The sequence below is a fragment of the Podarcis cretensis genome, assembly GCF_951804945.1.
Source record: "Podarcis cretensis genome assembly, chromosome: 13".
Classification (NCBI taxonomy): domain Eukaryota; kingdom Metazoa; phylum Chordata; class Lepidosauria; order Squamata; family Lacertidae; genus Podarcis; species Podarcis cretensis.
The window spans coordinates 29949414-29975912 of NC_137182.1; the positions used below are offsets into that span (position 1 = coordinate 29949414).

A 26499-nucleotide genomic window follows, 5' to 3' on the forward strand; every position below is an offset into this window, starting at 1 on the left:
CCAGAATCTCCAGATATACGGCTGTGAGAGACACCTGCCCAAAACCCTGGACAGCTCCTGCAGTCTGTGTATGGTAGGCAATACTGAGCTAGATGGACCAGTTGTCTGATTTGGTATAAAGCAGCTTCGTATCTGCTCCTTGCAAGCTCCAGCTCAGTACAGCAGCCCCAGCTACAGCTCCTGTCATATGTACACCCCCTGGAAAAAAATCATCCAGTCCTTTTCAGTATATTCCTTCATCCCCCTGCCCTATCTTCCTAAAGCCCTCCAGCCTACGTTTTTACACCCATCCTATATCTATCTTGCTCTATCTACCGATGACTGGGTGTGGCTGAAATCCTCTGTGCACTGACTCAGAAGAATGCTCTGAGATGACAGTGGCCTTTTCCAGCATCTCTGGAAAACCATCACTTTTGGACCACATTCCAAGACCATGCCATGTCTGGAACCCTACTGAAATGAAGCACCGATCCTAGTTCTTTTGTTGTTCCAGATGCGCAATGATCTGGTCGTATCATTAATATTATTTATTAAATCCATTCAAAGTTCACAAGGTGGTTCACAACATAAAAATACAAAAGGAGAACACAAACTAATGAGAAGACAACGTGATGTTTCCTCCATGAGGTTCCAGCCTAGAAGCATGAAGACCACACTGTGCTTTCTGAGGCTGGTTCACCTGAATTTAAGTGGCAGCATTTAAATGTGTTGCCATCAATTGTGGCCGATTCCAGACTGTAGCTATTTTGTGGGTGGGATTCCATCCTATACCAGCAAATTGAGGTTGTGCAATTAAAGCAGATTTTATTATCTTGTGCAGCAAGCATGCTTCAAACAAACAAACAAACAAACAAACACAAATCCTGAACTTTTGGTAAGGGAAGTGACAGGGAAATGCACTGGAAACTGCAGAATAGCAATTGTTTGATGCAATGTCTGCACAAACTTTGCGAAAACGAATAGGGTGGGATGAATGTTCCACAAACATAATGCCTGGAAGATCTCTGCAAATGACACAGATATCTCCCTGCAACAAACACAAAAGTGGCAACTGGCAAAGATTGCTTCCTGCACAGGTTAACATTAATCCCTGGACCACATTTGTCCATGTGTGCACAGCTACATGCAAATGTGTGACAACATGCAAAAAACATTCCAGTGGGTAGGGAGCAGAGGACCCCGGTGACAGCCTCATGTATGTAGTTTGCAATATATACATTGCAGAGCAACTGTGTTGTGTGAACACAGAAGGACAAAGTCTACAGGGGAAAAGAAAAACCAGGCACTCCTTTTTTTTAAAAAAAAAGGTCCTCCAAACTAACTTGTGCAGGATTCTCAAGAATTCATGGAGATGCATGCATGCCCTTCCCAGACCAAAGTGTTCAGTGCTCTAGTTGTTCTTGGGTTTCCTGTGCTACTAAGGACAGCTAAAGAGGCATTCACAGCTTCAGTTTCTTCTCTGCAATGGCACTGAAGATCTGCTGAGTCATTGGCATGTAACTTTTTTCCAAGTCATCTAGGAAGAAGAGAGGGTCCCTGATGATGACAGGGTCAAATCCTTCCTTCACCAGTTGACTTTTGAGCTGCTTAAAAGTGCCTGTGGTCTCCAGCATGTCCTGTGTGAAAAAGGGCACTGGGGTGAGTACAGAAGCATGAATGACGCCCCACCTGTAATAATCTCGGGCAGGCAAGCAAGCCCTGATGAGAAGTAATGACTCTCCGGCAGTTTTATGTTACGTTTATTTATAAAAAACACATCCAGAGCATGGCTTCTCGCCTGCTCGCATTGACAATAGTTGGTCAGTCTGAATCTCCGCCCCTTTCACAGCACGAACGACGTTAAATTCCAGCCCTTCCCCTCTTGCCCATCCGTTGTCCTCTGACCTTATCCATTCTCCCAGAACGGGGACTGAGAGGGTGGCCTTCCCCCTTCCACTTGACACACTCTCAGTCCTCTGCTTATCTGCTGATTGCCTAGCAACACTAGGGCTGCCTCCTAACTCTCCCGCTTCTTGAGAGCTAACAGGTAACAGCGTTTAGTGAGCAGGAAGAGGCAGCGGCAGAGAGAAGTCCGGAATCAGAGGCAGAAGCAGAAGCAGGAGAGGAGGGAGACCAAGAAGCAGAGATGGGACAGGCTGGTGAAGAAGCACAGGTGTCTCCCCCTCCTGCTGCGACCCGTTCCTTTCCTCACTAGTATCTCAGAACCAGGAGAGGCATGAAGTGGGAGGAGCAGAGACAGGCATGCAGGCACAGTCTCATATTGCTTGCTGGAAGAGGAGGTGACATAGACAGCTGTGGAAAGGCAGGAACCTTCATTCTCCACCACTGCCTCATGGAGGCAAGACCTACTGAAGAAGAGTTGGTGTGCTTATTAAGCCTGGCACTCCTGCGCAGATCCTGTTTTTTGTACCAAAGAGTTAACTTCACATACTCCATGTGATTTACTGATGGCTCACTCCTGGCAGCTAACAACATTAATAATACAGACTAAAGAGTGATGCAACAGAGCAGCACCTTACCCGGATGCGAATGAAGCGAGGTATAGCATAGTTTGGCAAGCAGTCCTTGGCATGGGCATACACCTCCTTCCCATCAAAGGGCAGCCCATCCTTCAGGCATATGGATGCCATCCCGATCTTTCCTTCGTGTCCTGGAACAAACCAAAAAGAGGAATGTTTTAAGGGCGGAGCCACACGTTGCACACAAACGAGGTTAAAAGACAACCCCAATGGGGGCTTCTTCTAGGGGGACTTCCAGATGTGGCAGCATCCCCATCACAGCTGTTTTGTCTTAAACTGGAAGCGGAAGCAGAGCTTCCAAAAAACTAACACTCTGTGGCCTGGTGTGCAGCCTTCATTTCCTCTGCCCCAAATGTTGGAGGGGGACAGTTTTCACTGGGACCATTCTTTGTGTGAGAAAGGGTGAAATACTACGTCTCCCTGCCCCCACTGCACTTCACACACCTTCACACACACACACAATTATTTTTGTGTGCGGAGGGAGAAAAAGAAAGGATCCAAAGGCAGTGTTAAAAAAGAGGGCTAAAGTAGGGGCAGGGGGCCCTGTGGATCTCCATATGTTGTTGGGCTGATGCTCCTGTCATCCCTGATCACTGGTCATGCTGACTGGGGCTGATGGGTTGGAGTCCAATAGAATTTGGAGGGCTGCAGGTTCACCATCTCAGGATTAAAGCAGTAGAATTAATTCCTAGAGAGGAAATAGGCAATAGAGAAGGAAATGGTTCTACTGCCATGCCTAGTCCTGACCTGGTAAATGTAGAGTCCTCAGAGGGTGAACTCCAAGGACTTTGAGGAGCACACAGGGTCTCTTAGAACTAGCACTGAGGATCCCCTTGAGGGGTCTTCTCAGGGAAGGCCTGCTGAAAAACCCTTGGTGGTATCAAAGGAAGAGTGAGAGCCACCACCACCCCAGTCCTCAAGAACACCAGCATTGAAAGATCTGGGTCTGAAGGAACATTTTTGGTGGACTTGGAGGGCCCTACTCCTTCCTGCCACTCACCATCTGGCCTGGGGTGGGGCCTGAAGCCTCACAGGGACTGCTGCGCTCTGCTGCCCAGGAGGACTCTCCTGTATGTGAGTGTCTGAGGGCCCTGCTCCTTCCTGCCACTCACCATCTGGCCTGGGGCGGGGCCTGAAGCCTCATAAGGACTGCTGGACTCTGCTGCCCAGGAGGACTCTCCTGTGTGGGTGTCTGAGGGCCCTGCTCCTTCCTGCCACTCACCATCTGGCCTGGGGCGGGGCCTGAAGCCTCATAAGGACTGCTGGACTCTGCTGCCCAGGAGGACTCTCCTGTGTGGGTGTCTGAGGGCCCTGCTCCTTCTTGCCACTCACCATCTGGCCTGGGGCGGGGCCTGAAGCCTCACAGGGACTGCTGCGCTCTGCTGCCCAGGAGGACTCTCCTGTATGTGAGTGTCTGAGGGCCCTGCTCCTTCCTGCCACTCACCATCTGGCCTGGGGCGGGGCCTGAAGCCTCATAAGGACTGCTGGACTCTGCTGCCCAGGAGGACTCTCCTGTGTGGGTGTCTGAGGGCCCTGCTCCTTCTTGCCACTCACCATCTGGCCTGGGGCGGGGCCTGAAGCCTCACAGGGACTGCTGCGCTCTGCTGCCCAGGAGGACTCTCCTGTATGTGAGTGTCTGAGGGCCCTGCTCCTTCTTGCCACTCACCATCTGGCCTGGGGCGGGGCCTGAAGCCTCACAGGGACTGCTGCGCTCTGCTGCCCAGGAGGACTCTCCTGTATGTGAGTGTCTGAGGGCCCTGCTCCTTCTTGCCACTCACCATCTGGCCTGGGGCGGGGCCTGAAGCCTCACAGGGACTGCTGCGCTCTGCTGCCCAGGAGGACTCTCCTGTATGTGAGTGTCTGAGGGCCCTACTCCTTCCTGCCACTCACCATCTGGCCTGGGGTGGGGCCTGAAGCCTCACAGGGACTGCTGCGCTCTGCTGCCCAGGAGGACTCTCCTGCGTGTGAGTGTCTGAGGGCCCTGCTCCTTCTTGCCACTCACCATCTGGCCTGGGGCGGGGCCTGAAGCCTCACAGGGACTGCTGCGCTCTGCTGCCCAGGAGGACTCTCCTGCGTGTGAGTGTCTGAGGGCCCTGCTCCTTCTTGCCACTCACCATCTGGCCTGGGGCGGGGCCTGAAGCCTCACAGGGACTGCTGCGCTCTGCTGCCCAGGAGGACTCTCCTGTATGTGAGTGTCTGAGGGCCCTGCTCCTTCTTGCCACTCACCATCTGGCCTGGGGCGGGGCCTGAAGCCTCACAGGGACTGCTGCGCTCTGCTGCCCAGGAGGACTCTCCTGTATGTGAGTGTCTGAGGGCCCTGCTCCTTCTTGCCACTCACCATCTGGCCTGGGGCGGGGCCTGAAGCCTCACAGGGACTGCTGCGCTCTGCTGCCCAGGAGGACTCTCCTGTATGTGAGTGTCTGAGGGCCCTACTCCTTCCTGCCACTCACCATCTGGCCTGGGGTGGGGCCTGAAGCCTCACAGGGACTGCTGCGCTCTGCTGCCCAGGAGGACTCTCCTGCGTGTGAGTGTCTGAGGGCCCTGCTCCTTCCTGCCACTTACCACCTGGCCCAGGGCAGGGCCTGACGGGCCTCACTAGGACAGTTGCTGTTACTGCTGGAGGGGTGCAGAGTGCTTTTAAAATGTTTTAAAAAATTTTATTTTGAATTTTTTGTATGTGGGGTGGGGTGGGGTGGGGTGGATGTTTATTGGGCCTGGGAATTTGTTTGATTTTATGTTTTTGTAATTTTTTATAATTTTTATTGTTTTTTGTTTGTATTGTTTTATTTGTGTTGTTGCTTTTTTGTTGTTGTTTTTTAAAGGGGTTATTTTGTTCTTAAGGGGAGGGGTCAGGGCTGCCAGGGAGTGGGCCCCAGCCCACAAAATGGCTGGGGCATGTTCCACAGGGGGGGATGCACTGGGACAACCGATCTCAGTGATCACGGGTAGGAGGAGGAGTTACGCTAAGACCAGACCATGTCATTACAGAGGAGGCAGGTTTAGTCGTTGTCTGAGGACTATCCCTGCCTCCGGGTCTGGTCCTGACCGGATGAATACTAGAATCAGCAAGGGATACCCACATGACCTGAAAGTGTTGCTGTGCAATGCCAGGTCAATGATTCATAAGACCACTGCCATCCATGACTTGATCATGGATGGAGGACTTGACCTGGCATGTGTAACAGAGACTTGGTTGGATGAAGCAGATGGGCCTGTCCTTGCCGCTGCTTGTCCACCAGGTTTCTCTTACGCACAGCAACCCAGGTCATGTGGGCGGGGAGGGGGGGTTGCAGTGATTTTTAGGAAGTCATTAGTTTGCACCAGGCGTCCTATTGGGAAGACCCAGTTTTCTGAGTGCATGTTCTGGAAGTTGGGCAATAGGGGCAGTACAGGATTCCTTTTGGTGTACCGACCTCCCCGCTGCACCAAGGATTCCCTGCCCGAGCTGCTTCAGGTCGTGGCGGATGTTCTCCTGGAGACACCTAGCTTGGTCGTCCTAGGGGATTTTAACATCCATGCCGACACGACCTTACAAGGGGCCGCTCGGGACTTCGTGGAAAGCATGGCCTCCATGGGGCTGTCCCTAAATAAGTCTGGCCCAACCCATAGCCGCGGACATGCCTTGGACCTGGTGTTTACCTCTACGGATGTTGGTGATCTGACACTAAGTAAAAGTGAAACGAAAGAAGTGCCATGGTCAGATCACTTCCTGGTGCAACTGGACTTCTCTGCGACCCATCCCCTCTGCAGGGAGGTGGGACCGATTCGGATGGTCTGCCCCCGCCACTTAATGGATCCAAATGGTTTCCAGAGAGTGGTAGGGGATGCTTTATCCCATGTTGATGGCCTTTCAGCCGATTCCCTGGTGGCCCGCTGGAATGCGGAGTTAACCAGGGCTATTGACTGTTTGGCTCCGAAGCGCCCTCTCCGATTGCATGGAGCCCGGAGAGCCCCGTGGTTTTCCACGGATCTGAGGGCAATGAAACAATCGTTGAGACGGCTAGAGTGCCGGTGGCGGATAACCCATTCTGAATCTGACCGGACACAGGTTAGAGCTCAACGTCGAGCCTACCAAGTGGCGATAGCGACGGCGAAGAAGACTTTCTTCACCGCCTCTATTGCATCTGCAGAAAACAGCAGCAGGAGACTTTTTCAGGTGGTTCACAATTTAGCGGAACCACCTGTAACATCGGGGCCCAGTACGGGCCACATGTTCTCCTGCAATGATTTTGCAAATTTTTTTGCAGATAAAATCGCTCAGATTCGGGAAGAAGTAGACTCCACCGTGGGAGCAGGGCCGGGGCGGGAGAGTGCTAGAGTCCTGTCTGGTCAAGTTGTGTGGGATCAATTCCAATCTGTTACCTCCGAGGATGTGGACAGGCTGCTCGGACGAGTGAAGCCAACCACCTGTCTCCTGGATCCTTGCCCATCCTGGCTTATAAAAGCTAGCCGGGAAGGACTGGGCGATGGGCTTCGTGGGGTGGTGAATGCTTCCCTCCGTGAGGGAGCCTTCCCAGACCCGCTGAAAGAGGCGGTTATTAAACCGCTTCTTAAAAAACCATCTCTAGATGCGGCCACGATGGCCAATTATCGCCCAGTCTCAAACCTTCCATTCTTGGGCAAGGTGATTGAGCGAGTGGTTGCTGAACAACTCCAGGCACGCCTGGAAGAAGCGGACCATTTGGATCCTTTCCAGTCGGGATTCAGGCCTCATCATGGGACTGAAACTGCCTTGGTGGCACTGGTTGATGACCTCCGGCGGGCTAGGGACAAAGGTGAGAGCTGTTTCCTAGTTCTGCTGGATCTCTCAGCGGCGTTTGATACCATCGACCATGACATCCTTCTGGACCGTCTTGAGGGGCTGGGAGCTGGGGGCACTGTCATACAGTGGTTCCGCTCCTTCCTCCTGGGCCGTGTTCAGAAAGTGGTGGTGGGGGATGAGTGTTCAGACCCCTGGGCTCTCACTTGTGGGGTGCCTCAGGGTTCTGTCCTCTCCCCCATCCTTTATAACATCTACATGCAGCCGCTGGGAGGGATCATCAGGAGGTTTGGGCTGGGTGTTCATCAGTATGCAGATGATACCCAGCTCTACCTCTCTTTTAAATCAGAACCAGTGAAGGCGGTGAAGGTCCTGTGTGAGTGCCTGGAGGCGGTTGGAGGATGGATGGCGGCTAACAGATTGAGGTTGAATCCTGACAAGACAGAAGTACTGTTTTTGGGGGACAGGAGGCGGGCAGGTGTGGAGGATTCCCTGGTCCTGAATGGGGTAACTGTGCCCCTGAAGGACCAGGTGCGCAGCCTGGGAGTCATTTTGGACTCACAGCTGTCCATGGAGGCACAGGTCAAATCTGTATCCAGGGCAGCTGTTTACCAGCTCCATCTGGTACGTAGGCTGAGACCCTATCTGCCTGCAGACTGTCTCGCCAGAGTGGTACATGCTCTGGTTATCTCCCGCTTGGACTACTGCAATGCGCTCTACGTGGGGCTACCTTTGAAGGTGACCCGGAAACTACAACTAATCCAGAATGCGGCAGCTAGACTGGTGACTGGGAGCGGCCGCCGAGACCATATAACACCGGTCTTGAAAGACCTACATTGGCTCCCAGTACGTTTCCGAGCACAATTCAAAGTGTTGGTGCTGACCTTTAAAGCCCTAAATGGCCTCGGTCCAGTATATCTGAAGGAGCGTCTCCTCCCCCATCGGTCTGCCCGGACACTGAGGTCCAGCTCCGAGGGCCTTCTGGCGGTTCCCTCACTGCGAGAGGCCAAATTGCAGGGAACCAGGCAGAGGGCCTTCTCGGTGGTGGCGCCCGCCCTGTGGAATGCCCTCCCATCGGATGTCAAGGCGATGGACAACTACCTGACATTCAGAAAACATCTGAAGGCAGCCCTGTTCAGGGAAATTTTTAATATGTGATATTTTAGTGTATTTTTCATCTCTGTTGGAAGCCGCCCAGAGTGGCTGGGGAAACCCAGCCAGATGGGCGGGGTACAAATAATAAATTATTATTATTATTATTACTTGTAAAAGAGTAAAAGTGTATTGGGAAATGATCCATAACAAACTGAAAAATATGTTTAAAAGTACTCCCCCCCAAAAAACACACACACACCAATTCCAGAGTCCTTTCTGTTGGGGATAATTCAGACTGAAATTCCCAGGTGTCAAAAAAGGTTATTTATGTAGGCCACTACTGCGGCCCATGTTTTGTTAGCCCCAAAATGGAAAACGAGCAAAGTCCCAACTAAAGAAGAGTGGCAACTTAAGTTGGCAGAATATGCGCAGCTTGCAGACATACAGAAGAAGAGAACAAGAAGAACATACATTTAGAGAAGACTGGAAAACTTTTACTGAATATATGGGAAATAACTGTGTACAGCTGAAAACGCTGGCAACATTAAGATAAATTCAACAGTGTAAATAAGTTATGATGCATGTATTAATGGAATACTGAATGGTATAGTTTCTGTAAAATATGCAGGAATTTATGATATGTAAAATGAACCATGGAAAGAGAAGAAGGGAAGTCATTGGTATGTCAAGGATGTATAAATGAGTATTTTAAATCGTAAAAGAGAAAATTTGTGTGTGTGTGTGTGTGTGTGTGAGAGAGAGAGAGAGAGAGAGAGAGAGAGAGAGAGAGAAGGATCCAGGTCTGTGGCTGAAGAGCAATGACGTAGCATGTGTGTGACATAAAAATTCGGCACCCCTTCACCTCTCCACTTCTGTTGTTTGGCGTTGTTGTGGTGCCGCTACAGGCACCCTCTTGATTCAGCGCCCAGTGCGGGCGGACCAGTCTCGCTCCCCTAAATGCACCTCTGCTACAGACTCAGAGTCAACACACAGCTCATGAGTAAAGAGTCTCCCGAGCCTTTCAGTTGCTGGAAAAGCCACTTCTGCCCTTTGGAGGAGGTGAGGTTGCGGGCTTCACAGCCCCACCACGCGCGCGGTGGGTGGAGGCCAGCCCCCACACGATTGGGGGGGATTCCTGGCTGCGTCACCCCCTGGTAGGCCAATTGGCTGGTTCAGGGGATGTGGCCTGCCCTATAAAGGCAGGATGCAGCCGGGGATCTCCCTCTTTGCCGCTCATCCGCTGTTTGGTTTTCCCACCCTCCCGCCCTATAAGGTTTTGTTCTTTGACCTTGCTATGGACCTTGGTTGGTTGCCATTGAGGAGCCTGGTAGGAATTTTTCCACTTGGCAAATTGGCACCAGCCACTTGGTTTTCGCCTACCTCGTAGCAATTGTCATAACTTTCCAGGTATTGGCGGTTAGGCATTGGTATATTTCTGTAGATGGAAGAGGGGAGGTAATGCCGTCACCTGCCCCGCATATTGAAGGGTAGTCCGGTAAAGGATTCCGGGGGGCGTGGCCCTGTCTGAAGCCTGGGGAGGTGAGGGCCCAAGGCACGCCCCCATGGGTGACCCCAGGGGAGTTCCTAGTTGATGTGCATCAGCAGGACTCCTTCTACTGGTGGTTAACCCTTCCTGGACTTCAAGCAGATGGGCTGAAGTTGGATATAGTCGGTTAGGACCAATGCCTAAGCCAATACCACTCATCACGTGTAACCAATAAAGCTGTGGCCTTTTTTAGCCCATTAACCTTAATAATTGTGTCGTGTGTCATTATTTCCACTTGGGGGGGACGGGAACTCGCCATGCAATAGCACAGGTCTCCGGCTCCTGATTCTAGTTCCTGCAGCTTGCCTGAACTCCCTGCGCTATTAGCCTTGGATTGTTGCCTGATGTTGCTTCTGGTTTATACCTTGGACCTTGGCTGACTCTCCATGCTTGACCTTGGTTTGTTTGCACTGTGCTCTATCTGCAACCCTGTCCCTGCTGGGGAGTGCTTTGCTATTTGATATCTTCTAGGACTGGGCCCCCACTGGAGAGTGGCATAAGCCAGGAAATGGCTACAACAATCTATGCAAGCCATAACCCGCTAGAACAGCAGGATTACAGGCCATCTACACCTGGGGAAAATTGCACAGCTATTCTATGGAATTTTCTTATTTGTTTTTAAGCCAGATTTTCTGAGATTTGAAAGAAAAATGGAAGCTGGACAGGGAACAAACAAGAGGATGTTGTTGCAGGAAACTGCAATATAAAACTTATCACATTAAAAAAAGTGCTTGTGTCCTGGTGTTTCACTTGTCACAACTAACTGCTCTAGACGTGCAACAGTTGCAGACATTTGTCCTGCACCCTGATGTGCAAATGGACCCTCCTTCAGCAGTAAATAATAAAACATGCTAATGTCGCTTTGGGGAAATTGTATTCTGTGAACATTGTTCCTTTACCTACTCCTAGACTATACGGAGAACCCAGTGTGGCTCATTCTTTTTCTTGCCAAGTGAATTTTCTCTTTCAGATTGCTTTTCTCCTTCTTCATATGTTTCCACCCATCCTTATGCATATAGATTTTGTAGTTGTGAAATTACTAACATCTCCTTCTGCTATTTCAGAAGCTAGCTTAGACACCTGCTTTCCAGGCTGCTTTTCTTTTATTGCATTTATAGGGAGGCTGGAAGTTATGGTTTTACGTATGCTTGGGATTCATGTTCGGTTTTATGATGAATTTTTCATTGTACTTTATGTGGCTGATCTTTACATACACCGCTTAGGAATGATTTTTTTTTTTAAAGCACAATATACATGCCATGAAATAATTAATTAAATAAGCTTCTAAATAGCCACTGGCCTGGGCTTGCCAGTGGGACATTAAAAATTGCTTATTGGCAACCAAGTGGAGAACATGTTGTAAATAGCAAAGAAGTTGGTTCTGGTCTTTCTGGCTTTTAGCTATGTCACAAATAACCACATTCTCCACATTAGAGGGGAAATGATCAGTCCATCTTGCACCCTGGGAGGTGAATGGATTTTTGCTCCCGCAAACATTTTCATTGTCCACAGTACAACTCAGAATAGATAAAAGGGTTACATCTGAATATGTCTGCCTGTGGCACAAGGCAGTGTGTGCACTAGAGAAAAAGATTAACCTAACTGACATCTTGATCTCAAATATTTGTGCTAGCATATCTGCCAGTGGCGCAATGTCATGGTTTGTGACTTTGCTCTGATCGTTGTGGGAGCCCTTTTAGTAGTGGAGTAGGAAAGCAGGAAATAGTGCCAACATATTTCACATCTGGCAACCAATGCACCCCTTTGGTTTCAGATATTACAGGGGTAAAGGTAAAGGTACCCCTGCCCATACGGGCCAGTCTTGACAGACTCTGGGGTTGTGCGCCCATCTCACTTAAGAGGCCAGGGGCCAGCGCTGTCCGGAGACACTTCCGGGTCACGTGGCCAGCGTGACATCGCTGCTCTGGCCAGAGCCAGAGCCAGAGCCGCACACGGAAACGCCGTTTACCTTCCCGCTGGTAAGCGGTCCCTATTTATCTACTTGCACCCGGAGGTGCTTTCGAACTGCTAGGTTGGCAGGCGCTGGGACTGAGCAGCGGGAGCGCACCCCGCCGCAGGGATTCGAACCGCCGACCTTTCAATCGGCAAGTCCTAGGCGCTGAGGCTTTAACCCACAGCGCCACCTGCGATGAATCTAAAAAGCCCGGGACACAAATTTTCACAGCCCTCTAGTGGCTATGGTGGCTCATTTACCAGAAGTGAGGTATTTCGTGTTAACTCTGGAATTGTAGACTCGATTCTGACCAGACTAAGCCTTCTGATCTATATTTTGCCCTAGGAGGCTTAGTTTGGTCAGAATCGAGTCTACGCTTCCAGAGTTAACACAAAATGCATTACTTTTGGCAAATGAGCCACCATAGCCGCTAGAGGGCCGTGAAAATTCGTGTTGCGGGCTTTGTAGATTTCTCTACCCATGTGCTATCTGAAACCAAAGGTGCCCATTAGTTGCCAGATGTGTGTTTTTTCCAGCTCTCCTTCCCACTGTAGCCAGCAAAACATATATTAGCTAGCAAAACACATTTCACACATGTCACCAGAGACATGCCTTCCAGCTTCTCTTGCACTCTTTGCGCCACTGACGGTATTAATGTGGAACTAATAGAAAGGGAGACGGGCTATTAGGAAAAGGAAGAAGTGGTATAATTTGTGGCCAGGGCAGGTTTTTTGTTTGTGTTACAAGCTGATGCAATCTATCGATGTGAAAGTGTTGCATATTACATTCACTGTCTTGTATCTCTTCAGGGGAGAAGCAGCATATAAAAATAAAGCAGCATTTCAAAATAAACACTGTTGACCTAATGGATCTAACTGTGATTCCTGCATTGCAGAGGTTTGGACTAGATGACCGCTGGGTTCCTTTCCAACTCTGTGATTCTAAATCTCTGTTCAGCCCGTTCTGTAGATCCATCATAAGGAGAGTGAACAAAGTGTGGCTATTCAGTGGAAGGGGAGCAGAAGCGAGCTGCCGGCCATACCTTCTGGGGCAGATGGGAGCTGGAGTCCAGTGACATTTGGGGCAGCATAGGTTCCCCACCTCTGGTTTAGACACCTTGTGCTCTATAGACCGTGGGACTCACAGGCACTTCAAACCATGACTGGAAATGGTGCCAGTGTCCAAAGATGGCAGGTACAATGGACTATCCTCAATACCTCTTCCCTTAGCCTGCTGCTATGGAGCCGATCTCCTGATGCCCCAGATGCTAACTCTGGCTGCCCAAAGTTGCATTTAAGAATGGCACTTCAGGACCCACCTGGCACCGGCACTCCGTAAACACTGGCTTCCTGAACCGACTCCAGCGTTGCCAAGGTCGTCTCAACCTCCGTGGTGGCCACATTCTCCCCTTTCCAGCTGCAGAGAGAGGGGAACAGTTACCATTTGGGGAGAAGAGCATGCCTATTATGTTAAGAGCAACTACCACAGCATTTCTTTCCCGCTCTTGAGTGTTCAAAGTGCTTTGTGTACAATATTGTGCCATAGTCTTTAAATCTGTGGAGGGTGGCAGGAAGGTGGGGGCAGAGTTGGCACACTCCTGTGTGCTCGCCCCTCAATGTCTGTCCATTTAAGCCCCATAATAAAACAGTGGAATAAACCAAAGCAGGCACACATCCCTGCTTCTTCCTACACCTTCTGCTACCTCAGAGTCAGCAAGAGCGCAAGCAGCAACAGCGAGAAGGAGGAAGAATAGGACCAGGTAGTGGGGTAGGAGAGCTGGGGTGGGGGTGGGGAATTCACATCCAGCAACCAATGTGCGCCTTTGGTTTCAGATACGACATGGGCAGATGAGTCAAAAATCCAGGACCCAAATTTCCACAGCCCTCTCGTGGCTGCGGCGGCTCATTTACCAGAACTGATGTATTTAATGTTCACTCTGGAAGTTTATACTTGATTTGGACCAAACTAAATCTCCTGGTGTGTATTTTGCTAATGCTGAATACATTACTTCTGGTAACAGCTGCTAGTGGGGCGTGAAAATTTGTGTCCCAGGCATTTTAGATTTGTCTACCCATGTACTATCTGAAACCAAAGGGGTTCATTGGTTGCCAGATGTGAAATATACTGGCATTCTTTTCAGCTCTCCTACCCCACTAAGGATGCTACCAGGATCGGCAATGGGGCTTTACATGAGGTGTGGGTCTCAGCAACAATCTGACAGTGTTCATTGCAGAGCAAAACCAGAAACTTCCTGGCACATTGCTTGCTTTCCTGCCTCCTTTCAACATCACAATACGAATGATCTCTGTACAGAATAAGGACATTTACAGTACATGTGTTTCTGTCATCTTTCTTCCTGAGGTGTTTGCTAAGGGTTCGTCCACACTTCCACTTGAAAGCACAGGGCTCAGCAGTTTTCCACTTGTGCCATGCTTTCTGGGCATGGGTTGGAGTGATTTTGCCTTTGCCCTGTCATTTCCCCCTGGAAAACCCACTCTTTAGTGATAAATTGGAATAAACAGCAATCATGGAAAATCCAGTTGCATTTGGTGATAAAGATCGAGTTTCTGCAAGGGGTAGAAGCAGGCAGAAGCGGGGCAAACAGAGGCAAAGACAAACCCTGAAAATCTAATTGTGGGTCTTTTTGAACCAACAGCCAGATCTCCTGTTGTTTTCCCCTCAACCATTTGCTTTGAGGGCTGCTGGGTATATTGCAAAGCAAAGGGGCAGTGAGACCGCAGCCATGCAGAAATTTCCATCTATGAATATAAATGAGCAAATGCAAATTTCTGTGTCAGGGGCCTGTCCCCGAGACATTTCAGTACTCCCCCTGCTTCTAAATATACCTTGCATAGATTTGCACTGTGTTATATGCTATACCTGGCATAATGCCAACAACAGATATACCGTATTTTTCTGTGTATAAGACTAGGCTTTTTTAACCAAAAAATTAGGTTTAAAATTGGGGCTCGTCTCATACATGGGTAGTGCTGAGGGGTTTTTTCTTAATTTGGAGTCCCCCCCCCCCAAAAGGGGGCATCTTATACATGGGGGCATCTTATACATGGAAAAATACGGTATATATCATATGAAACTGCAACTTCACACTCCACGAGACCAAGGCAGCAGATCCCACTCCACCTGGAGAGGAGGGACTCACCGGAAAGTGTCTCCTACCCGGTCCTGAAAATATAGAAAGCCATCATGGTCTTGCATCAGGAGGTCACCACTGTTGAAGTAGCAGTCTCCTTTGGTAAAAACATCCCGGAGAATCTTCTTCTCCGACTTCTGTTGGTCTCCTGCGTAGCCAGAGAATGGGGTATGGCTAGTGATCTTGGCCACCAGTAATCCTGTCTCGCCTTGGAAGGGAAGGAAGGAGAACCTTGGTAACTCTGTTCTATTTCCCCATGCCCCATAACAAATCAATAGAGTGGTGCAATTGACTCTACCAGACTACTCTAAACAATTTCACTCATAAAGGACAATGTTTTTACAGTACAGTGGTACCTCGCAAGACGAATGCCTCATAAGACAAAAAGCTCCCAAGACGAAAGAGTTTTTCGTTTTTTGAGGTGCTTCGAAAGACGAATTTCCCAATGGGCTTGCTTCGCAAGACAAAAACGTCTTGCAAGTTTGTTTCCTTTTTCGTAAAACCGTTAATACCCAGGGTGCATTGCTTGAAGAGGTGCAGTTGCGACTTGACTTCGAGGAGCAACTCATAGCACGCGGTGTGGTAGCCTTTTTTGAGGTTTTTGAAGACTTTGGTGATTTTTGAAGCTTTTCCAAAACTTCTTTTGCAGCCATTTGGTAAGTTAAACTTTTAAAACTTTTTTTTGGGGGGGTTGGATTTTGGGTTGGGGTGTTTGGAATTCAAGGACTTGGTGTTGCGGAGGGGTTTGCAAGAATCTGGGAGCTTGTGTGGTTTTTTTCTGCATTTTTATGATTTTTTGTGACCATTGGGCCACTCTGCTGTTGTTTAAAAAAAAAATTCTGGGTTTGAATTTCTGTGTGGTAGGTGGCTGGGGGAACAGTTGAGGAGGGGTTTGCAAGAATCTGGAAGCTTGTGTGGATTTTTTCTGCATTTTTATGATTTTCTGTGACCATTGGGCCGTTCTGCTGTTGTTTTAAAAAAAATTCTGGGTTTGAATTTCTGTGTGGTGGGTGGCTGGGGGAACAGTTGAGGAGGGGTTTGCAAGAATCTGGAAGCTTGTGTGGATTTTTTCTGCATTTTTATGATTTTCTGTGACCATTGGGCCACTCTGCTGTTGTTTAAAAACATTTCTGGGCTTGAATTTCTGTGTGGTGGGTGGCTGGGGGAACAGTTGGGGAGGGGTTTGCAAGAGTTGGGGAGGGGCTGGGGGAACAGTTGGGGAGGGGTTTGCAATTTCTGTGTGGTGGGTGGCTGAGGGAATAGTTGAGGTTTTTGAAGACTTTGGTGGTTTTTGAAGCTTTTCCAAAATTTCTTTTGCAGCCATTTGGTAAGTTAAACTTTTAAAACTTTTTTTTTGGGGGGGGGTTGGATTTTGGGTTGGGGTGTTTGGAATTCAAGGACTTGGTTCTGGGTTTGAATTTCTGTGTGGTGGGTGCTTTTGAATTTTTTGGATGTGAAGCACTGATTTGGGGGGGGGGGGTTGCGAAGGTAGGAGCTGTGCTGCCATGGGACCCAAGAAGACTGCTGCTGCAGAGGCCGGTGAGAGGAAGAAGGAGAAGGTTACGCTGAAAATGAAGAAGGAGATCATCCGGAAGCACGACGGTGGAATGTGTGTGACAGACCTCGCCAGGGAGTACGGGAGGAATCCATCGACCATCGGGACCATCCTGAAGATGAGGGAGAAGATCCTTGCGACTGATGCAGCCAAGAACCGCCCAGCTGTTCTGGAGGAGGTGGAGAAGTTGCTGCTCATCTGGTTAGAAGAGAAGCAGCGTGCAGGGGACACAGTGACTGAGGCCGTCATTTGTGAGAAGGCCAAGGCCTTGCACGCAGACCTCGTCCCGGAACAGTCAGGAACCTGAGGCGAGCCAGAAGTCTTCAAGGCAAGCAGAGGCTGGTTTGACCGGTTCAAGACAAGATCTGGAATCCACAGCGTGATCAGGCATGGAGAGGCTGCCAGTTCTGATGTTCCTGCGGCTGAAGACTTTGCAGCGGAGTTCCTGGAGGTTGTGAAAACGGAGGGCTACGTTCCACAGCAGGTCTTCAACTGCGACGAGACCGGGCTGTTTTGGAAGAGGATGCACAAAAGGACTTTCATCACCCAGGAGGAGGCCAAGTTGCCTGGCCAAAAGGCCATGAAGGACCGTTTGACCCTGCTCTTCTGTGCCAACGCAAGCGGTGACCTGAAGATCAAGCCCCTGCTGGTGTACCACTCGGAGAACCCACGGGCCTTCAAGAAACACAAGGTCGACAAGGAGTAGCTGAGTGTCATGTGGCAATCCAACAGTAAGGCTTGGGTCACACGTGTGCTGTTTGTGGACTGGGTCAATCTTGCTTTTTGCCCTGCTGTCAAACAGTACCTGCTGGACAACGACCTGCCGCTGAAGGCTTTGCTTCTGATGGACAATGCTCCTGCTCATCCTAAAGGCCTTGAGGAGGACTTGTTGGAGGAGTTCAGCTTCATCAGCATCATGTTCCTGCCGCCTAACACCACACCACTGCTCCAGCCGATGGATCAGCAGCTCATCGCCAATTTCAAAAAACTCTACACCAAGGAGCTTTTCAGGCGATGCTTCGAGGTGACTGATTGCACCAACATCACCCTGCGGGAATTCTGGAAGGACCACTTCGACATCGTCACCTGCTTGAAGATGATCACCACGGCCTGGGACGGGATCAGCCAGAGAAATTTGAATTGCGCTTGGCGCAGCCTGTGGCCGGACTGTGTGGCACCAAGTGACTCTGATGCACCAGAGTCAACAGTGGTGCAGGACATTGTTTCCTTGGGGAGGACCATGGGCCTGGAGGTCACAGAGGAGGATGTCAGCGAGCTGGTGGAGGAGCACGACCACGAGCTGACCACCCAGGAGCTGGTCGAACTGCAGGCAGAGGCTGTGCAGGAGCAGGCCTCACTGGAAGAGGAGGAAGCAACTGAGGAACGGCTGTCCTCCAAAGAACTGAGGGACATTTGCCTGAAGTGGAAAGATGTGCAGGCTTTTGCACAGCGGCACCACCCTGACAAGGACCTGGCACATGACCTTGTGAACACTTTTGATACGAGGGTCACGTCGCCTTTCAGGGAGGTGCTGAAAAGGCGGATGAAGCAGCAGACCATGGACAGGTTCTTCAGCAAGAAGCAAAGAGTGGAAGAGGAACCTTCTTCGAGTTGTCCCCCAGAGTCTTAGAAAATGTACTGTACACTTTGTTGATTTTTAAATGTTTTTCTGTCATGTTAAGAAACTTAATTTATTGTTCCTTCAATTTTTGAAATGCTCTTTACAGTATGTGTGACTTTAAAGAGAAGTTAATATACTCTTTTTGTACCAAATTTGGCTTTGTTTGGACTTTTTTTGACCATAGTTGAATTTCAATGCATTCCTATGGGATTTCGTGCTTCGCAAGACGAAAAATTCGCTAGACGAAAAAACTCACAGAATGAATTAATTTCGTCTTGCGAGGCACCACTGTACAGGAACTGAATGGAAAAGGTAGCTTTGCATGCCTTCCCCTTGAAGTTTACCCTCACAGAGCTACCATTCCCAGCATCCCCCAACTAACTACAATACCCAGAGTTCTTTAATAATAATAATAATAATAATAAATTTTATTTATATCCCGCCCTCCCCAGCCGAAGCCGGGCTCAGGGCGGCTAACAACATTAAAACAGTGTGACATTATAAAACATTATAAAAATGAATTAAAATCAAAATTGATGGCAACCATAAACTAAAGCTTTGTAAAGATTGCCAGAGGAGGGGGTCAGGCTGCGCCCTGACCAAATGCCAGGTGGAACAGCTCTGTCTTGCAGGCCCTGCGGAAAGATGTCAAGAAAGATGCGGAAAGAATGCATTTCGAATGTTCTTTAAAAGTATAGTGCGTACACAAAAGTGCTTTTACCCCTTTGGAACATTACTGGTCTTAAAATAAACTTGATAGTTCCTTAAAAAGAACAAAACTCTTTAAATCTTCATTTGTTTCTGAGTTGGTTCAGAATATTATTATTAATTTATATATAATTTATTTATACCCCACCCATCTAGCTGGTTTTCCCCAGCCACTCTGGGCGGCTCCCAGCAGAATATTAAAAACACGATAAAACATCAAACATTGAAAACTTCCCTAAACAGGGCTGCCTTCAGATTTCTTCTAAAAGTCAGATAGTTGTTTATTTCCTTGACATCTGATGGGAGGGCATTCCACAGGGCAGGTGCCACTACCAAGAAGGCTCTCTGCCTGGTTCCCTGTAACCTTACTTCTCGCAGCGAGGGAACCACCAGAAGGCCCTTGAAGAAGGACCTCAGTGTCCAGGCTGAGCACTAAAGGTGGAGACACTCCTTCAGGTATACTGGGCTGAAGCCGTTTAGGGCATTTAAAGTCAGCACCAATACTTTGAATTGTGTTCGGAAACATACTGGGAGCCAATGTAGGTCTTTCAGGACTGGTGTTATATGGCCTCAGCAGCCACTCCCTGTCACCAGTGTAGCTGCTGCATTCTGGATTAATTGTAGTTTCCGGATCACTTTCAAAAGTATCCCCACGTATTTTATATTTAATCATTTATAATTCACCTTGAGTTCTCTTGGGAAAAAGACATTCCAGAAATTCTATAGACAATCTTTAAAAAAAAAAAAATCTTACTGTAATGCGCCTAAGAGTTTTGTGGACTGGGCAATTCATATGTAAAATAATGCTTGTATGTGATGCTGGACCCAAACACACATGCATGCTGAAGTGAGAAACCAAAATTCTGAAGTCAAGAATGCTGAGAGATGTTAGGAGACCCCATACAGAGCTACAGTTCTCAGTACCCTTGCAAAACCACAGTTCCCGCGATTCTTTGGGGGCAAGCCATGGCTTTTAAAGTGGCATAAGAGTGCTTTAAACCTATGGTGTGGATGTAAATGTACGCTTGTTTTATTACCTGTGGCCACTGGGATGCAATATCCTTTCTCATCCCTCACCGGCTCATCCTGGTCAACGTTATATTGAATCAGTTCGAATTTTGCCAGTTTCTGAAGGGGAACAGATAGAAAGGAAAGCATGGGATGATAAGGCGTAAATTCAAGGTAAGTATGTTATAACACCAGGATCATAAAGCATTTTATGGAACCATAGAACTACTCTACAGGGTCATTGCCTCAAAGGGTCATTGAGTCCAACGCCCTGGAACCACAGCTAGGATCATTGACCTCAAGCAAAGATAACCAGTGGCCCCCAGGCCAGAGCCAGCTCCTTGGCACCTGGACTGTGGCTTCTCCTCCTTGGCACTGCTGCTCTCCTCAGCACTGCCCCTGGAAAGCGAGGGTTGCACAGATCTGGACAGAGCCACCTCGAGCTCCTTCGACCAGCAACACCAACTTCCCCCAAAGAGTGTGGTAGGAGAGCTTAGTTTGTGTCCTGCGCTTTTTAGACTTGTCTACCCATGAACTTTCTGAAACCAAAAGGGCATATTGGTTGCCAGATGTGAAACACCGTACTTTCCCATGTATAAGACTTTTCGTTCTGTAAAATAAGGTGTAAAAACGGGGTGCGTCTTATACACCGATAGTGCATGGGGGGATGAGTGATTGGTTGCAGCTGCATGCTGCAGCTTGTCAGTGGCAATTTGGTGGGTGATTGGTGGCTGCGGCAAGGGCTGCTGTGGATTGGCTGCCGCTGCAGCAATTGGGCGTTTGAATGCCGGCTGCTGTTTGCAAGCAGGCAGATGCTTGCAGGCTTCTGCGATGAGAGTGATTTTCTGGGTTAGTGATTTACTGCATTCCCCACCCCCAAAAAAGCTCCACAACTCTGGACCATCTCCCCCATTTTCTTAATTTTGAGTCCCCCAAAATAGTGTCTTATACACAGGGGCACGTCATACACAGAAAAATATGGTATGTTGGCATTATTTTCTGAAACCAAGAGGCCAGAGGGAGAGTAACTGCTTCTGCTAAACTGGGCAAAGGTGCGCTCAACATCTCTGGCCGGTGTTGGGTAAAGCTGCATTTTCTGCCCTTCTCTCAAAAACATCCCTCAAGATGCCACCTGGGAAAGCTCTTGGAACTTTCTACAAGCCTACGTCACTTTAGCTATCATGACTCCCCCCCCCCCAGGAATTCTGGGAATTGTAGGTTGGTGAGAGTGCTGGGGATTATTCGTTAAGAGGAACCTAGTCGCATGCCACCACTCACAGAACTACAGTTCCCAGAGTTCCTCTTGGGAGGGGTGATTATTAAACTAAGTCACCTTATGCACATTTATTTGCTTTTCAATCGAGGTGTCTTAACCTATAGTATATTATCGTGGTATGGGAGCAGCTCTGGAATGGATAAAAAAGCCTTACAGAGAATAATTAAAATTGCCCAGAATGTTATTGGGCTCCAACTACCAACCCTGGATGAGATCTTCACGTCTCGCAGCTTGAAGAAGGCACACAATATCCTGAGAGATCCCACCCATCCTGCTCACAACCTCTTTGAACTGTTGCCTTCGGGCAGAAGATATAGGACAATGAAAACACGAACCACACGCCTTCTGAATAGTTTCTATCCAAGAGCTCTGATTGCACTAAACAATGATCTCAGGGCCAGTTGTAAGAAATAGCAAGCAGTGAGTAGTAAGGAATGAGATAGGTTTTAGGTTATGCTATGCTTCTAATAGGTTGTGTTATATTCTGGATTATGTATGTTTTAATAGATTATGTCTGAATAGGATGAGAGTGTTGGAGATACGTGCAAATGTGTATGTGAATCCGGTCTTGGGTGTTTGATTTTCGTTGTGTATACTGTGTATATATGGACAATGACAATAAATTTATCTAATCTAATCTAATCTAAATCACTGTAAGCTTTTCAATTGAAAATAGTTCAAAGTTCAGGACTGAACGGATTAACTTTACACAATTGTGTAAAGCTTGTGGGTGTCGGCAGATTTTTCATTCCGTAGCCCTGGACTTTGGAACCTGCTCTTTGATTTTAGTTTATCTAAGCAGGTGCTTCAGCAAAATGTTGCAACATGAAGTTTAGGACTCCAGCCAGCCATGCCCTTTTTCAGGGCATTCCATTCCATTCCCTCTCCCTGTTGGTTTACGATTCTCCCCACTCCACTCTCAAAAACAACCTGTCATAATTCTCTGCCCGAAGTGTATGCAGAGCCCTCATTGGACTCTTTCCCCCCAAAAAATGTTTCTCTTTTTTTGTACTTCTACAAACCTTGGAGTTCCTGGGTACCTGCTGATACATCTTCCTTGTTTGTGTGAGTACTGCCACTTTGGCTTCAGAAGGAACCACACTTAGAAAATTGAGTTTACTATTACTACAGCCGTACCTTGGAAGTTGAACAGAATCCGTTCCGGAATGGAAACCAAGGTGTGACTTCCGATTGGCTGCAGGAAGCTCCAATCAGAAGCTGTGGAAGCCCCATTGGATATTCGCCTTCCAGAAATAGTTCGCAAACCAGAACAGTCACTTCTGGGTTTGCGTCGTTTGGGAGCCAAAATGTTCGAGAACTAAGCTGTTTGGAAACCAAGATACGACTGTGTAGACAAGTAGGATCCGCAACAAAATGTTGCAGCACGGGTTGCTCCCTGTTCAGGATTCCAGTCACTGCGCTCCATTTCCTCAAGATAGTGACATCTTCCCTCTTCTATGTGGGGGGTGACATTTTAGCAACATAACCAATGTCACTGTCAGCCTGAACATCAGCAATAGAGGGAATTATGATGGCAGCATTTACAAGACATGATATAATGTAAAAGAGAAAAGAGTTTGCTAACTTTGCGGCTGTCTTGCATTATCTCCCCCCCACCCTCGATCCATCCATATTGAATTGTCTGGCATTTTCCTGTTGCTAAATTCATATACAGTGGTACCTCTGGTTGCGAACGGGATCCGTTCCGGAGGCCCATTCACAACATTAATAGAACGCAATCCGCAGCGGCGCGTCTGCACACATGCAGGTTGCGATTCACCACTTCTGTGCATGCACGTGACATCATTTTGCGCGTCTGCACATGCACGAGTGGCGAAACCTGGAAGTAACCCTTTATGGTACTCCCGAGTCGCTGCAGGACACAACCTGAAAAAACATGTCATGAAGCAAACATAACATGAAGTATGACTGTATTAATTGGAAATATTTTCTGGCACACTTTGAAACGCTTTATTGTGAAATGTGCTTGATCAAAATAAAAAAAAAATGCACTTAGAAGTCTCAGGTGCCAAAACATGATTTAGCAACATCATGATGCAGGGCCAAGTTCGGCTCAATGGTTATTTTCCTCTCTCTCTCTCTCTCTCTCTCTCTCTCTCTCTCTCTCATAGGACTCCTGTTACTTAAGCCCTGCATCTCAAGCAGACATGGCATGGGGTGAAATTTTTCCCATCCCTGTGTCAGACGTGCCAGGAACAGCTTCACCTCCAAGGCTTCTTGTTTACTGCACAACTCTTCAAAGGACAAAAGCCCTAATCTCGGAATATCTCGTGGGACTCTTACCTTTGCACACGAGGCTGCATTCCAGCCAGGCAAAGGTCAAAGGTTTCTAGAAGCAGCCCCCACCCCCCATTTTAAAAATACCCATATCTCTCCATGCTCCATCCATGAAAAGAGCAGGCATGATCATAGTACAGTACAGGACACTCCAGTCGGGTAAAACCACACGAGGGGGCTGAAGCCCTTGAACCAGAATAACAATAAAGGAAGGGAACGGAAGAAAATCTCTCATCCTCAGCCAAAAGGTGATTAAGACTAAGAAGGCACCAATGGTGCCAGGATCCCTGCAAACAATAAAGGTAAGAAAATGGTGAAGGACCCCTGGACAGTTAAGACCAGTCAAAGGAAAGGGGGAATAAGGCCGGTGTGGCCAAATTGGGGGGCCTCCACAGCTGTCATTACCAATGGTCGGGAATAGGGCCAGGTGATATATCAATATATTGTCCAAAACTGGTTTGAAGTCCATATTGTGATATTGGCTTTGTAATTTTTGACCTGACAATATATTATTATTTATATACCCAGGGGTGTCAGGGTGGTTCACAGAATAAAATCAAGTTATAAAACAACAAAATACCTAATAAAAATAAAAACAGCAACCCAATAACACCCCCCCAAAAAACCCACAAGTTGTGTGTGTGTGTGTGTGTGTGTGTGTGTGTGTGCTATGCAAAAATCACAATGTGGGCAAAACAGTGAAGCCAGCCAATGCCTCTCCTGATTCCTACAGCCCCTATTAACTCTGTTAACTCAACTCTCCTCCACCTCATGCAGGAGGCAGTGAATCACAAGACCAGGTGCCAGCAAAAATCACGATGAAGGCAAAACCGTGAAGCAAATGCCTCTACATAGTTCCATCCTTATTTTGGACATTGTGATATATCGGTATATCGCTATTTGTTTAGCTGTTGATATATAACAATGTTGAAAACCAGCTATCGCTCTGCCCTAGTCAGGAATCCAGTCCAATATCTGGAGAATACCACTTTGGTTATTCCTAGACTATAGTGCCAAAGTCTACACAGAAAAGGTGGCTATTGAAGAAAGAACTGAAGGCAGCTTTAAGAGACCAGAAGATGAGGTGTGCAATTAGAGTGGAGTGTTTGGGGGTGTTTAACTGGGACCTTGGAATTCTATAAGACATTCTTTGTCTAGCTCCTTCCCTTTGATCTTACCGCCTTGGGTGACCCTGTTGCGAGTACAAGATTCCCGACGGCTTCGCTCACAAGGGTCATAGGAATGTGCAAACCCACTCACCACCACAAGGTGATGATCCAGCGAGTGAGCAAAGAATTACCCAAGAAGTCCTCAATGGTAGAACAGGCAGGTGATAACAAGCAGTATGTTACAACGGCTGTGAAGGCGGATGAAGGCTGCAGCAGATAGGATCTACCGGTTCATCGTGACTACTCATGCCATCGGAACAGAGCCCTATTGCAAAGACTGTGCGTTGATCAGCGTGCACTGATCTACACACATAAAACAAATTCATGCACAGGCGTCTTCCAAAAATCCAACCCAACACTGTGGAAGGACATGTGGGTCCAGAATTGGCCTCCACAGTCACTTATGGACTCACTGTTAAAACTGTGTTTATGGAAGACAATCCTACTCGGTAGTGATCGCCAAAGAAGAAGAAGAGAAGACATTATTTATTTAGACATTTGTGATCAACACACCCTGGAAATTCCTGCTTAGCCCTCATTACCTTGTGGAGGAAGTTTGTCTTTCCCATGGCTCCAACCTTCCCGATGTAGTTAATAAATCCAACATTCCCCTCTGTGGCGCCATAGAATTCGTGGATTTGGATAGGTTTGAATCGATGCAGGAACTCCTTCCAGACTTCCACACGCATGCCGTTACCTATTGCCAGTCGCACGCAGTGGTCTCGGTCGCTGTCCATCTGCAAAGAAACACATTGAGGTGATCATTGCGGTTCGAAATAAGCTGTATGGATAGCCATTTCACTGGCGATGAGTAGGAATTGCTCCAAGTGGTTACACTAACGAACTTTCACAAAAAGAACGCCTTGTCATGCCCTGTAAGTTTCTGACTAGATTGCTGCAACGTGGGGCTACCTAGGAAGATGGTTCAGAAACTTCAGCCGGTTCAAAAGATACAACGGAGAGGCTGCAACTTGTAGAGAATAGGACAAAGGGCTCAGCCACACTTTTGACTGAGCCGTAGTTTGATCATATTGTGTACCGGTTAATTGCCCCGGGTCAGAGAGCTTTTCTCACTGATCCGTGGTGGTGCCTTGCGAAAATCCGATCTTACCCACTGAATTTCATTAGATGTGCAGAAAATCTGAAGAGAGGTTTTGCTTAACCGAGCTTCAATTCACCAGATAAGATTCAATTATTATTATTTTTTGCAAAGCACGGCTGCAGAACAACAAAAAAATCTCTCCATCCAACCTGGAGAAATTAATTGGTGCACAATATGATCAAAATATGGGTCAAGCAAAAGTGGATGAGTCCAAGCTGTATCTTGCAGGTACTTAAAGAGCTTCCCTATTCCACTCCAGTCTATCCTATCTTATTCAGATTATTTGATTTACATCACACACCCTCATCACACATGATTTCGGGGCAATTCCAACAATTTGAAACACAAGACACAGTAAAACAAAGGTGGAAACTAGACACATATTAAAAAAACGCTGCAAAAATGCTTTTTAAAAAAAGTTTTCAAAAATATATTGAATTTGCCATAAGCTCACCATTGCCATCTAGCGTCATATTTGTATAGTGCACTCAAAATGCACTTAAAAATTAGATTTGCAGCTGTATAGAAGAGTCCAAAATAAACATACTTTAAATTACAATCATCATCCATTATTATTATTATTATTAATTGAATTTATATACTGCCCTATACCCAGAGGTCCATGAAACCTTTTGGTCTCAATAGCTTTGTAATTCAATGCACAAATATCACATCAACTGACACTTTCTGCAGGGTTTTGGCTCACCAAAAACTAAGCATGGCAACTGACTGACACAT

At 47.9% G+C, this 26499-nt stretch overlaps 1 protein-coding gene across 2 annotated transcripts in view; it reads right to left on the reverse strand.

The window, feature by feature from the left end:
• Positions 1 to 476: 476 nt before the first annotated feature.
• Positions 477 to 26499, reverse strand: part of LOC307200124 (long-chain fatty acid transport protein 2-like) — a 37215-nt gene continuing 11192 nt past the window's right edge. For both annotated transcript variants that reach the window (XM_079948513.1, XM_079948512.1), the window contains 6 exons: positions 25202 to 25396; positions 19946 to 20036; positions 15034 to 15232; positions 13192 to 13289; positions 2520 to 2650; positions 477 to 1616 (listed from right to left, as the gene is read on the reverse strand). In XM_079948513.1, coding sequence (XP_079804639.1) covers positions 1440 to 1616; positions 2520 to 2650; positions 13192 to 13289; positions 15034 to 15232; positions 19946 to 20036; positions 25202 to 25396 — 891 coding nt within the window. In that variant the 3' untranslated portion in view covers positions 477 to 1439. The remainder of the gene's footprint in view (positions 1617 to 2519; positions 2651 to 13191; positions 13290 to 15033; positions 15233 to 19945; positions 20037 to 25201; positions 25397 to 26499) is intronic.